Source organism: Chrysemys picta, chromosome 10 (assembly GCF_011386835.1).
Source record: "Chrysemys picta bellii isolate R12L10 chromosome 10, ASM1138683v2, whole genome shotgun sequence".
In the NCBI taxonomy this organism is placed as follows: domain Eukaryota; kingdom Metazoa; phylum Chordata; order Testudines; family Emydidae; genus Chrysemys; species Chrysemys picta.
The window spans coordinates 706,799-719,822 of NC_088800.1; the positions used below are offsets into that span (position 1 = coordinate 706,799).

The 13,024-nt window shown below is 55.0% G+C and overlaps 1 protein-coding gene across 1 annotated transcript; it reads right to left on the bottom strand.

Annotated features, from left to right (window-relative positions):
• Positions 1-9,590: 9,590 nt before the first annotated feature.
• On the bottom strand, positions 9,591-11,159 carry LOC135973858 (basic proline-rich protein-like). The gene is made up of 2 exons (XM_065559019.1): positions 11,127-11,159; positions 9,591-10,388 (listed from the first exon to the last, which is right to left on the bottom strand). The coding sequence occupies exons 1-2, from the start codon at positions 11,157-11,159 to the stop codon at positions 9,591-9,593; spliced, it is 831 nt and encodes a 276-aa protein (XP_065415091.1).
• Positions 11,160-13,024: the final 1,865 nt, after the last annotated feature.

Genomic DNA, 13,024 nt, shown 5'->3' on the forward strand with positions numbered 1-13,024 from the left:
CCACGGAGCCGGGGCGGGCCCGGGAGGGAGCAGCGGCGTTTGCTCCCGGGGGGGCCTGGCCCGGTGCTCTCGGGTTGGGAGGCTGCCCAGGGAGGGGACGTGGGGCAGAAGGCAGCCATGGGGAATTGGGGGCTGGAGGGGCGAAGGGGGCAGGGTGGGTGAGATCTGAGCCAGGCCTAGGCTGAGTAAGAAGTTGTAACGGGACAGGGGAGGGATAGCTCAGTGGTTTGAGCATTGGCCTGCTAAACCCAGGGTTGTGAGTTCAATCCTTGAGGGGGCCACTTAAGGATTTGAGGATTGGTCCTGCTTTGAGCAGGGGGTTGGACTAGATACCTCCTGAGGGCCCTTCCAACCCTGGCATTCTATTCTGTGATAAACTCTATTCTGGACGAGGTGTAGGGGCGTGGGAGTGAGGGAGGCTGTAGTGCTCAGGCAGGGAGAACTTGAGAGAACTTGAACAGGGGAGGAAAGGGCAGCGTGCTGTGGAGGACAGCAATGGGATTCAGGCGTGGGGGTGTGTGTGATGATGGAGAAAAAATGAGAGCAAAGAGTTTGGTGGGAGCAAAGAGCAGGAGTTCAGTTTTGATCTCCAGGAGCATGAGTCACATCCCTGCGGTGAGCGCCAGGTCTTGGTCCCTACTTGGGCAGTGGAAGAACCTGATTGCCCTGTGCTAGCCTGCACCAGCCACAGGAAGTGGGAGGCAGGAGAGTGGTGCATCTCATCTCTGTTTGGGATGTTGTGTGCTCCACTGGACAGGGACCATTTGTGCACCTGAGAACTGAGGGCGACTCACCAAATCTGTCCTCATGCCAGGATGGGGGCTAGCCATGCCCTCAAAGCAGGGGAGGAAGTGATTGCCCCTCAGATGCCCAGTGCCCAATACCAGAGCTGAGCCAGCAGCGCCAGGCTGGGGTGGCCATGAACTTTGGGGCTGTTCCATAAGACTCACCAGCCTGGATGTTAAATTGCTGAGCACTTGGAGCCTTGAAGTCTCCAATACCTCCATGGCGAGGAGCTCCCATAGGATGCCCCAGTGCAGTGAGGTGAGCCATATACTGTATTACAGCCTGCTGGGCATCGAGACCTGCCTTTCAGGTGGCGCTAACAGCGTGGACATGCCATCCTCCTTGCCCATTCATGCTGCACGTAGTACCCTGCTGCCACACAGCCATGTGTCAATAATATATACTAAGCTGCTTCCAGAGACAGAGCCATGATGGGATGGGCCTTGTGTCAATCAATGGGATCCTCGGCCCCGACACTCCCATTCTGGCTACTAATTAAAGGTGAACCCAATGGAATGGCCAATCACTCCAGCCATTTCCCTGCCCAGAAAGCGAGAAGCCTGATGCCCCTTCCCAGGCCTCTACACTTCCGATGTGCAGCCATGCTATTCATCCTTCGTGGCCCCCCAGCTGCCCTTCAGAGGGGCATAGCAGCTGTAGCTCAGTGCCTGAATAAGAACTTCCAGGGCAGGTGCCCCAAAGGTTTAATAAAAGGGCAGCTTCTTTCCTGGGCCGGGGGAGTGGGCACAGGAAACCTTTCTCAGGTGCCTGGGACTGATGGAGCTGGTCGTGGCTGGTGCTTCCCCGAAGTGCCAGGCAGCAGGAGTGATTGTGGTTTGTGTGTGCCATCGCAGTTCTGCCCCGGGGCAGTAGCCATGATGCACTGTCACAGCAGCTACCCGGGATTTCACTGAGCGAAGCTGAGGTGTTAACCATTGAGGTGCGGTGCCACGTCACGGGAGCACTTGTTTGTTAACCACTGAGTGCGGCTACACCTTATCCCCGGAGCACCTGCTCAGCTTGGCCGGCACTCTGGAGAAAACGGCTGCCAGGATTCATATGGGACAGCCGTTGAGGAGGTGGGGCAATTCCAGGAGCCCTTGTAAGGCTGCAGCAGGGCCACGTGGGTCCTATCTGGTCCCACCCAGCTCTGGGTTGCCCTAGAAATCGATTTCAGGCTGCGTCACAGGCACTGACCCCATTTCTGCAGCTCTCTGCTGTCTTCTTGGAAGAAAGGATGAGGTTTCTGCTTCCAGGAAACCCAACCACCGGGGTGGCAGTGCCTGAGGTGCAAGCAGGTGAGCCTTCCTGCGGAAGCCACAGCTGAGGGGCCTCAGGAGCTGGAAAGGTTGTGAGCTATGTGCTGCTCCTGCCTGTTGCTAGCTGCCCTTTTTCCACAATGGAAAGACCCCCTTATGGGTCCAGTCTGCACCTGGCAGGACATTCATATGGCTCTGAAAATCAGACCGTCATCCAGTGGCTGGAAACTGAAGCCAGATTCAGATTAGAAATTAGGCCCATGTTTAACTGAGAATGACTAACCATTGGACCAACTGCCAAGGGCAGTGGTGGAGTGTCCCTCTCCACAAGTTACGGGCTCAGTGCAGGGGTAGCTGGGTGACCGTCACTGCTCTCTGCTAGACAGGAGGTCAGACAATGAGCACAATGGTCCCTTCTGGCCTTGTACTCTGTGACCCTGAGGTGCTGCCCTAAGGTCTAGACCCGACATGTCTGGGGCAGGTGGAGCAGCTGCAGATGGTGCCAGCACCAGAGACCCTGACTCGGATGGGGTTATGCTGCCTGCTTGGCACATGTCCTGGGAGCCGGAAACATGGCCCAGGCTCCAGGGCTTTAGGTATCTAGTGAGACTTGTTTCACAGGCAGCTGCTGGCTGCACATGGGTTTGTGCTGTCATTTCTGCCCTGTCCTAGACTGCAGGGAGGGGAGATCTCTGGTAGCTTCTCCTTGGCCATCAAAGAGCCCTCCCCTCCCCCACCCTGCAGTGAGGGCAGACCAGAGCCCTGGCACCCCCAGGGGTACGCTGCTTCAAGGGAAGCCCTAACGCTACTGACGCAGCACAGCTGTGGGCCGGGCAGGGCACAGTTTGTGCTGCCTGCCCTGGCAGAGTATCACAGTGCACCCCCTCCCCCCCAAATTAATGTGATGTCACCACTGCTCAGATAGAGCTTCAGCACATAACTCCGCTGCTGAAAAACTTAGAACAGCAAAAAGCTTGACAATGACACGCAAACACATGATGTCCCACATAGCTGGAGTTCCAGTTGTAGTAAGATGAGGCCCTGAAACAACCTTTTGTCTCTGAAGCCTGAACCAAAGTACTTCCAGGCATTGCTAAGCAAAAGCTGGGCTGTGAGCCAGAGGCAGGCCCCACTCACAGAAGTTGGCGAGAAGCAGGTGCATCCACATAGAAGTGCTAATAAGAGGAACTTGTGCCAAGATGACATCAGGACACTCCACAGACGTAGCAAGGAACAGGCAGGTGCATCTTAAAGACAGGGTCAAAAGGACAGCATGATGGATCTGTTTGAAACAACATGATCAAAGGGGAGACAGCACCCTAATGAGCCAAGGGGCTGTACCTCAATACGTCAGTAGGGATGAGTAATCTGTCCTGTAACTGAATAACAGTAGGTCCCGGAGTGCGCATCTTTGTCCAGCCTAGGAGGCAGTGGAGTGTCCCGCCACTGACTGAGCTGTGTCCATTGCCGGGGGCACATAGTCGTAGTATGTCCTGTAGAGTCTATATAGGAAACTATTACTGTGCTTCGTTTGACAATAAACCTGGCCCGGGTTCCTTCGTACCTTACTAGAGTCTGTGGTTTTTGGGGGTTCTCTTGGGGTTTGCTGTGTCAGCGATCTGCGCAGAGCTGGGGCAGCACACAGAGGGAACACGCACGCAGCCGACGGTTATCATCGAACAAGAGCAGAGCACCACACCGGTAGCTACTGACAACACCAGTCAGCATCTCAGCAAGCCAGGAAATGCTCTTTCTCATTGGCTGTCATTCCAGATGACCTTGGAAGTTAACAATTATGCAACATAAGAAGTGGGCATCAGCACTGAACCAGCCTGCTTTGATCCAGGTGCATTTGGAAATTGCAAGCCCCAACTGTGCAGAAGTCAAATCACCAGGGTCTCCTTCCTCAGAGCAACAAGTGCTGCAGATGAATGTGTCCTAGAATCAGTACAGTTGGCTGTTGGCCATAAATGGGCCTAGGTTTCATGGGCTGGATTCTGTCAAGGGGAACAATAGGAGCACCTGTGAAGATCCCTCGATTGTGGGGGCTGTTCTTAGCCAAGGTTTTGGATTCCATGTCTCCTGGCCCTTCCCTCTAAGTGGCAGGTAGCTCACGGGTAGCCTGAGCCTGTGGAGAAATGCACCCTCTCCTGCCTTCTCTCTGGGCTTGTGCCGTCCGTCCCTCCACTCCTGCTCCAAGAGCAGCTAGGAAGGACTAAGCCCAAGCTTTGTTGATGGGCTGTGGCAAGATGGGGGATGCAGTTACAAGACACAGCTTCCAGCCGGCCTGGCTCCAGAGCACAGTGCCCTGTGCAGGTTGAGGTACCAGCAATATTTCCATGGCTCCAGGGCCATCCCTGCTGAGCCAGGTGAATGGCACAGGGCTGGCAGCCTCGGGCAGGACGAGAACTCGTGGCACATACAGCATGTGAGAGGCCAGGACAATCTTGTCCCATCCCTTCCTGTCCCTGGGCTTCTCTACGGTCTCTCGTGTAAGCCTCTGACCTTTTGGCCGTAGGCTCTATTCCTGTCCCACGTGTGATGCTCTCATGTGGATGGGGTTCCTGTGGTGATGGGCACATTACCAGTGGAGAGGCCAGATTCCTGACAGGGAGTTTTAATTTTTATCAGAAAGTAGCAGTTCACTTTTTCCAGATGGGCCCTGTGTGGTGATGACCCAGGCACCAGCTTTGTTACAATGAATCCTGGAAATCAGGAGCGGTTCTCAGTGAGGAGAGTCCTGTAATTAGCCCTCCACTCCCGCTAACCTTACTTCAGTTAACAATGGGCTCACCAAACAAAACTCCCTAAACTTACCCCTTGAACCCAATTTCCAGTCACAAAGCTGATTCACTTAGTTATTCTCAGCAGTATCAAATTATCAAAGTGACTGTTTCCTGTGCAATTGCTAGTTTGTTTTAATTACTCCTCTGACACCTAAGTGATTTCCTCTTCTTTGTAAGGAGATGCGTGATCAGAATCTGTTCGGTTACACGGAAGTCCCCATCCTGGGGTTTGGCGTAAAGAGGAGGCTTTCATGTCTGACCTGTATATCACAGGCCAGAGACCTGCCCCCAAGTAATCCCTAGCTTAGATCAAAGCTTTTTAGAAAAACATCCAGTCTTGATTTATAAAAAGCAACAGAGAGTCCTGTGTCACCTTTAAGATTAACAGATGTATTGGAGCATAAGCTTTTCGTGGGTGAATGCCCACATGCGTCTGACGAAGTGGGCATTCACCCACAAAAGCTTATGCTCCAATACATCTGTTAGTCTTAAAGGTGCCACAGGAGACTCTGTTGCTTTTTACAGATCCAGACTAACACGGCTACCCCTCTGAGTCTTGATTTAAAAATTGTCAGTGATGGAGAGTCCACCACAACCCTTGGTAAGTTGTTCCAATGGTTAGTTACCCTCACTGCTAAGAGTGTACACCTTATTTCCAGTGGGAATCTGTCTAGCTTTGATTTCCAGCCTCTGGATCATTTTAGACTGTTCTCTGCTAGACTAAAAAGCTCATTATCCAATATTTGTTGGTACTTCTAGATGTAGTCAAGTCACCCCTTAACCTTCTCTTTGTTAAACTAAAGAGATTGAGCTCCTTGGGTCTGTCATTGTAAGGCAGGTTTTCTAATCCTCTAATCATTCTTGTGGCTCTTCTCCGAACACTCACCAATCATTTCTTGAATTGTGAATACCAGAACTGCACAGTATTCCAGCAACTGTCACATGCATGCCATTCTGAGACCTATCACTTAGCCGTCTTTTAATCCATTTAATGTGTGCCAGGTTAATTCTTGTATTCTAGTTTTGTAATCAAAATGTTGTGATACTTCTGTAAGGCATTTGATTTAGTATGTTACATCAACACTATCACTTTATCAACCAAATTTATAATCTCATCAAAAAGATATTGAGTTAGTTTGACAGGATCTATTATCCATGCATTCATGTTGATTAGCATTGATTATATTACCCTCCTTTAATTCTTTATTAATCGAGTCTGTATCAGCCGCTCCGTTATCTTGCCCAGGATCAATGTCAGACTGATATTCCATTTATGCTTTTAAATATTGGCACATTAGCTTTCTTCCAGTCTGCTGCAACCCCCTCTGGTATTCCAACACTTGTTGAAAGTAAACATTAATGGTCCAGCAAGCTTCTCAGCTAGCTCTTTTAAAACTCTTGGACGCAAGTTATCCAGACCTTCTGATTTTAAAAATGTTTAATTTTAGTAGGTGCTAACATGATCCTGAGATTCTGGTGGAATGGAAAGTGCATTATCATAGATGACTATATCATCTGTTTCTTCCCAAATACAGAACAAATATATATTGAATGCTTCTGCCTTTTCTGCATTATTATTGATCATTCTACCATTTCCATCTAATAGTGGACCAATACCATTATTAGGATTCTTTTTGTTCCTAATATACTTTAAAAATTCCTTCTTACTGTCCTTAACAATGCTGGCCATAGATTTCATCTTGAGTCTTTTTGCTTCCTTTATCAACTTTCTCAAATTCCTAGCTTCTGATTTATATTTGCTACTATCAACTTCCCCTTTCTTCCATTTGTTATATATTTAATTTTTTTATAGCTGCCTTCACTTTCCCTCAAAAGGAGGTCCGTTTTTAACCAGCACAGCCTTCTTCCTCGATTGTGCATTTTGGGCATCTAGTTAAGTGTTCTTAAACGATTCCCAATTACTAATTTTTTTCTGATTAAATTCCTCCTTCCAGATGATTTGGCTCTTAATTTTTTTCAGCTTTGTGAAATTGGCCCTTTTAAAGCAACAAGTATATGCATCACTGGTCTGGATTTTATTCTGCTTCCACATTATAAATGTGATGATCAAGTCATGATCACGTGTACCTAAATTACAATTCATGTTTAGTTCTATGATCAGTTCCTCTTTATTTGTCAGGACAAGGTCTTATATAGAAACCCCTTCTCTGGGTGAAACATTTTTTGAATTAGGAAATTGTCATCTCTAATATTCAGGAATTCCAAGGATGTTTTAGTACTGGCAGCATGAGATCTCCAGCGTATTTCACTCAAAATTGAAGTACCCCCATGATCACTCAGCTTCCCCCGCTACACATTATAGATAGGTGCATAAGGAGCCAGTCATCCTGTTCCCTAGTGTGATTGGGTGGTCTGTAGCAGACACCAAGTAATACCCCATCTTGTGCTTTATCTGTTAGGACATTGATCCGTAAGCATTCAAGATCATTTTCTTTCAAGTTATCAGTGACTCAGAAACAGGTTTGGCTTCTGCCCGTGCTCTTTATACATAGACTCAGTGCACAGTCATATTGAAAATGCTAATTTCCTTGGGCTGTAAATAAACCCTCCTTTTACCTTACAAGAGGAGAACAAGAGCCATCCACCCTGAACATAAGAACGGCCAGACCGGGTCAGACCAAAGGTCCATCCAGCCTAGTATCCTGTCTACTGACAGTGGCCAATGCCAGGTGCCCCAGAGGGAGTAAACCTAACAGGTAATGAGCAAGTGATCTCTCTCCTGCCATCCATCTCCACCCTCTGACAGACAGAGACTAGGGACACCATTCCTTATCCAATTGATCAAATTGGCCCTGTCAACACTGGTTCTCCACTTGTGAGGTAGCTCCCTTCTCTTCATGTGTCAGTATATTTATGCCAGCATCTGTAATTTTCACTCAATGCATCTGAAGAAGTGTTGTTGTTGTTTTACCCCCATAAGCTTATGCCCAAACAAATCTGTTAGTCTTTAAGGTGCCACCGGACTCCTCATTGCTTTTGTGGATACAGACTGACACAGCTACCCCCTGATACTTTCTAGTCAATTTCTCATCCGGCTCTCATTCCAGCATTAACAAGCTCAAGGCTGCAGCACTGGGGTTGCAAACTGCAGGGAAGGGTCATGTTTGAAACACACTGTTCCCATCAGTACTTGCTAATGTTCTGGGGACATGTCTACTGGTGGCTGGTTTGGAAGAAACTGTTCTTTATCGCCAGACATGGCTGTTGGGCCCGAATTGTTCTGATAGCGCCCCTGGCCAAAGGAGCGAATAATACCCATGGCCAGCATTAGGGACCTTGGTGTTTATGCCCCATGATTTCTTTGGTTACTGTTCTCCAGTCCCTTCCACTTCATGTTCTTCATTCAGGCTGGGTCTACACTACCCGCCTGAATCGGCGGGTAGAAATCGACCTCTCAGGGATCGATTCATCGCGTCCCGTTGGGACACGACAATCGATCCCCGAATCAACGCTCTTACTCCACCAGCGGAGGTGGGAGTAAGCGCCGTCGACGGGAAGCCGCAGAGGTCGATTTTTGCCGCCGTCCTCACAGCGGGGTAAGTCGGCTGCGATACGTCGAATTCAGCTACGCTATTCACGTAGCTGAATTTGCGTATCTTAAATCGACTCCCCCCTGTAGTGTAGATGTAGCCTAAATTGGGCCTGTGTTTGTCACAGAGGTGTGTGTCATTTCACCACCTGGTCCACAAAGGGTGGCTGCAGAGGTGGGTCAGGTAATGTTATGGACCAGCTCCTGCTGGTGAGGGACAAGCTTTCAAACTACACCGCGCTCTTCCTTGGGTCTGGGCAAGGTACTCAGCACCACAGCTAAATAGAAGGAGGAACAGATTGTTCAGCATAAGCAGTTAATCCATATTCTCAGGGATCATTCAAGGTGAAGCTAATGTCTAGTTCAAGGCAGAGGTGTCTACTACAGGCCCTGGGTCCAACATCCCCAGGGACCTGCGGGGGAGGTTATTACACTTCCCAGCCAAATCCTTCCAGGGGAACCCTCACAGCAAGCTCCGGCCCCAGCTTCCTTGGAGGAGCAATGCACCCCCTGGGCGTGGAGTGGGAGAGGGTGCTGGGGGGGGAGAAGGGGATTGGGCGTGACCCCCATGCTGAGGAGGGGGGGAGAAGGGAACTGGGTCAGGGGGTGACCCCCATGTCAGGACAGAAGAAGGGGGGGTGACCCCCTATGTCAGGGGGAGAGAAGGGGACCGGGTGGGGGTGACCCCCATGTCGTGGGGGGGAGAAGGGGACCGGGTGGGGGTGACCCCCATGTCGTGGGGGGGGAGGAGATGGGGGTGACCCCCTATGTCAGGGGGAGAGAAGGGGACCGGGTGGGGGTGACCCCCACGTAGTGGGGGGGAGAAGGAGATGGGGGGTGACCCCCTATGTCAGGGGGAGAGAAGGGGACCGGGTGGGGGTGACCCCCATGTCATGGGGGGGAGAAGGAGATGGGGGGTGACCCCCTATGTCAGGGGGAGAGAAGGGGACCGGGTGGGGGTGACCCCCATGTCATGGGGGGGAGAAGGAGATGGGGGGTGACCCCCTATCTCAGGGGGAGAGAAGGGGACCGGATGGGGGTGACCCCCATGTCGTGGGGGGGAGAAGGGGACCGGGTGGGGGTGACCCCCATGTCGTGGGGGGGGAGGAGATGGGGGGTGACTCTCTATGTCAGGGGGAGAGAAGGGGACCGGGTGGGGGTGACCCCCATGTCATGGGGGGGAGAAGGGGACCGGGTGGGGGTGACCCCCTATGTCGGAGGGGAGAAGGGGACCGGGTGGGGGTGACCCCCATGTCGTGGGGGGGGGGAGATGGGGTCCCTGTCCGCGCACCGGAACTGCAGGGGCTGGGCCCGGCCTTGGGTGCCCCGGGTGCCCCCGGTCCGGCGCGGGGCCGAGGGCGCCGCCTCCCGAGGAGGGGCCGGGCGCCGGGCCGGAGGGACCCGCTGCCGCAGTGACGGCATCCGGCGGCGCCCGCTGGGCCGGGCCGGGCCGGGCTGGGCTGACAGCTGCGGCGAGTCACCAGGCGGCGGCCGGGCCTGGCCCCCCTGCTCCTGCTGGGCCGGGCTCGGCTCCGGGGCGGGGGCTCCGGGCTTCCCCGCGAGGTGACGCTGCTCCGCCGCCGCCCATAAAGGGCCGCGGCCGCCAGCCGAGCGGAGCCGAGCGCCGCGCGGGGTAAGGCCGGGCCGGGAGCGGGGCGCCGGGAGCGGGGCTGTGTCGGGCGGGCGGGCCGGGGCGCCCCGTTTGCTGGGCGAGCCCGTGGGCAGCTCCCGCGAGCCGGGCCGGGCCGGGCCGTAGCGCTCGGGCTCGGGGAGAATCGGGGCTTGACAGCTCTGGCCTGCGCCCGAGCCTGGCTGGTTCCCCTGCTGGGCGCTCCGGGAGCCCGGCGAGAGCTGGGGCGCTGGGACCCAGCTCACAGCCTGGCTCAGCCGGCGAGGCGGGGAGGCGGCCTGCGAGCAGCTCCGGGCGGTGAGTCGGTGGCTGCTGCGGGAGCCGCTGCGGGCCTGAGCCCGGCGCCGAGTCCGCGGGCCGGGGGGCAGCTGGGCTGCCTGGGAGGTGGGAATCGGGCTGGCGCAGAAGAAGGGGCCGTAGGGGGGTGGGGGGCCAGGCAGTGCCTGTGCTCTGGGGCTTGCTGCTTGGCACTGCGGCGCGGCCTGGGCTCAGGCCAGCTGTGAATCGTTTCGGTCCCAGGTGACATTTGTGGGGTGGCCCCATTGCGTAGTGGGACCTTCCTGCTTTGGTGACCCCCCAGCCTTGCCCCACTGACAGGGCAGAGCCCCCTCGGCTGGGGGCTGTGTTCTGTACGCTCTGAGCAGGGGGGAGCAGACCCAGGGCGTGCGCTCAGTGCTTCCCAAAGCCGCCCCCCGTCAGGGTCTTGGCTTCTGAACGGTGTGGCTGGTCCCCTGGACATGCTGGGCTTGGACTGAAGCTGGGCTTGAGGGTGGAGCTGAGGGGAGCTTTGCTTGGGGACCCCAAAGCACCTTCAAACCTAGTGCCCCAAACTCGCCAGAGCTGAGGGAGGGCCCCAGCTGGGCAGTTGGGGCAGGCTGGGTGGTCTTAGGGGCTGAAAGCACCTGGCACGCTGCACTGCCAATCGCTCTAAAACGACTGTGTTAGAAGTGGCAGTTCTTACTCCCACTTATGCCAGGTGGCTCCTCGCTGCTCCTGTGGGGATGGGCAGTTCTGTGGTCCAGACCCCCCCGTTCTTCAGAAACATGGGTCTTTGGGGGGGCTGGGGAGGAAACCAACGGCTGTAAGGCGCTCCTAGTGGGGGAGAGCAGCCTTGCCATCTCCCGCTTGGGTGAAGCGCCTGCTGCCATCAGTGGGCACTGGAGCAGCCCTGGCTGCAGGTGGGCAGTGCTGTACCCGCAGAAGGTGGGCAGCTGGGTAATCGAGGGGGTGGGGAGGGACTGGCCGCCCCAGCGGCTGCTCTCATGAGGAAGTGGTTTGTTTTGGCTGGTTATGTAGCCTGGCTGGCCACGTCTCTGCACTGGACTGCGTAATTACCTAGTGTTGGTGAATCCCACAGGCTATCATTAAGTCCAGAGTTTAGCAGGCAGGAGACACACCCAGTTATATGTGGGTGCTGTCGAATGTCGGTCTGTGGCATAGCCCCGGCTGTGGTGGTGCCGGTGCAGAACAGCTAGGTGGGAGCCACCCTGGAATCACTGGCTGAGCTACTTCTGAGTCCATGATAACCTTTTGTGCCACCCCCGACCCCAGCCTTTCCTCTGTGCTTGTGCACAGCTGGTCTCTGGAAGCCCAGGGGTTGCTGCCCTCTGCCCCATGCCCCGGGCATCCCCCATGTGGTTGATAGGGCTGCAAGTTGCTAGGGGCAGGCTGTGCAGTGACTCTCAACAGGGCTCTGGGCCCTAGCGTAAGGAATTTAATCCCTCCTGCTCCATGGAAACAGGCTAGGGGCTCGGGAGAGCCTGTCTAGGTGGGAGATGGGGCTAGGGCGAGCCCCGCTCTGGCCATCCGTATGGCAAGGGCAGCTGGGGCCAGGCCCTGGCGTTCCATGGCACACTACAGCTCCACCCATCAGCCCTGCCCCCACTTAGAAGGGCAGTCACAAGGGGGGGCCTTCCCCTTTCCGAGAGGTAGGAGCAGGGGTATGGGGCCCCCTCCTTTCCCAGCAGGAGCTCCTGCCATCCCCACACCTGGGGAGAAGCAGGGTGACAGCAGCCAGGATGTGTCTGAGTCAGTGGGTGGGCCGGGCTCACTGCCCTCTGCCCTTGGCTGGGGGATGGTGGCAGGGCCCCCAGAGCAGTGAGGTGTGGTGTTAACCCTCCATTGAGGAACATGGGGACCCCCCTCCCTGAGCCGTCACAACTTCGCTGTTTGCTCCTCTTCCCAGGCCCGGGGCTTAGGCTCTTTGCCGGAATCACTCCCATCCCCTGGCTCCAGTAGTGCCTGGGTCATAGAGAGTCCCAAGTGGGCACTTCATGCCACTCGGTGCAGCCCCTCGTCCCTTGCTAGGTGGCCGAGGCATGGGCCCCTCTCGCCCTCCTAAGGCCACTCCTGTCCCCTGCAGTAATCTTCCGCTGAATTGTAGCTGCGGGTCACAGCCTTCCTAGCTCACATCAGGGCTCTTTGCATTTCTCCACCCCCCAGGTTCTATGGGCTACCCCATCCCCCTCTATTTCAAGGACTTCCTGTAGCCCCTCGCCTCATGCCAGAGGCTGTGCCCCCATTCTCCCCCCAGGCCTCCTTCGCACACCGATATTGCATCTCCTTAGGGTACCAACGTGTAAACTGTTTTGGGAGGCTGGGCGGTGCTGAGCTGGGGATGGGGGTAATTTCTGCCATCAGTGGGTTCTTTGATCTGTAGGCAATTAATTACAGGCTGCTGCTGCTGCCTCTGCTAGCCAGGTGCTCCATGGGATCCCCATTTCCCCCTTCCGGGTTTTCACCTGGATCCATGGGGTTTGCCCCCGGTGCCTAGCCTTGACGCTCAGGATTTGAGCGGCTGTGCCCGTTTTGCGTGGCAGTCAGACTGAGTGTGCTCACCCCCCTCCCAAGCCAGGGGCCACGTGACCAGGCATGGCCATGCCTGCACTGTGGGGTTGGGCCCATGTCACCTGGGCCTGGTGGCCCAGCTGGCTCGCTGGAGCTGGGGTCTCCAAGTGGCTCTCCCAGGTCCCCTGGCTCTGGGTTTCTCAGCACCCTTGTGAGTGAGGGAGCT

What these genes read in the sequence shown, in the direction of transcription:
- LOC135973858 (XM_065559019.1), bottom strand. Translation starts at nt 11,159, where the DNA reads ATGGCAGCAGGCGCTTCACCCAAGCGGGAGATG. An exon ending in CTTCACCCAAGCGGGAGATG is followed by an intron (nt 10,389 to 11,126) that starts GCAAGGCTGCTC and finishes CCCACCTCCCAG; the next exon opens with GCAGCCCAGCTGCCCCCCGG.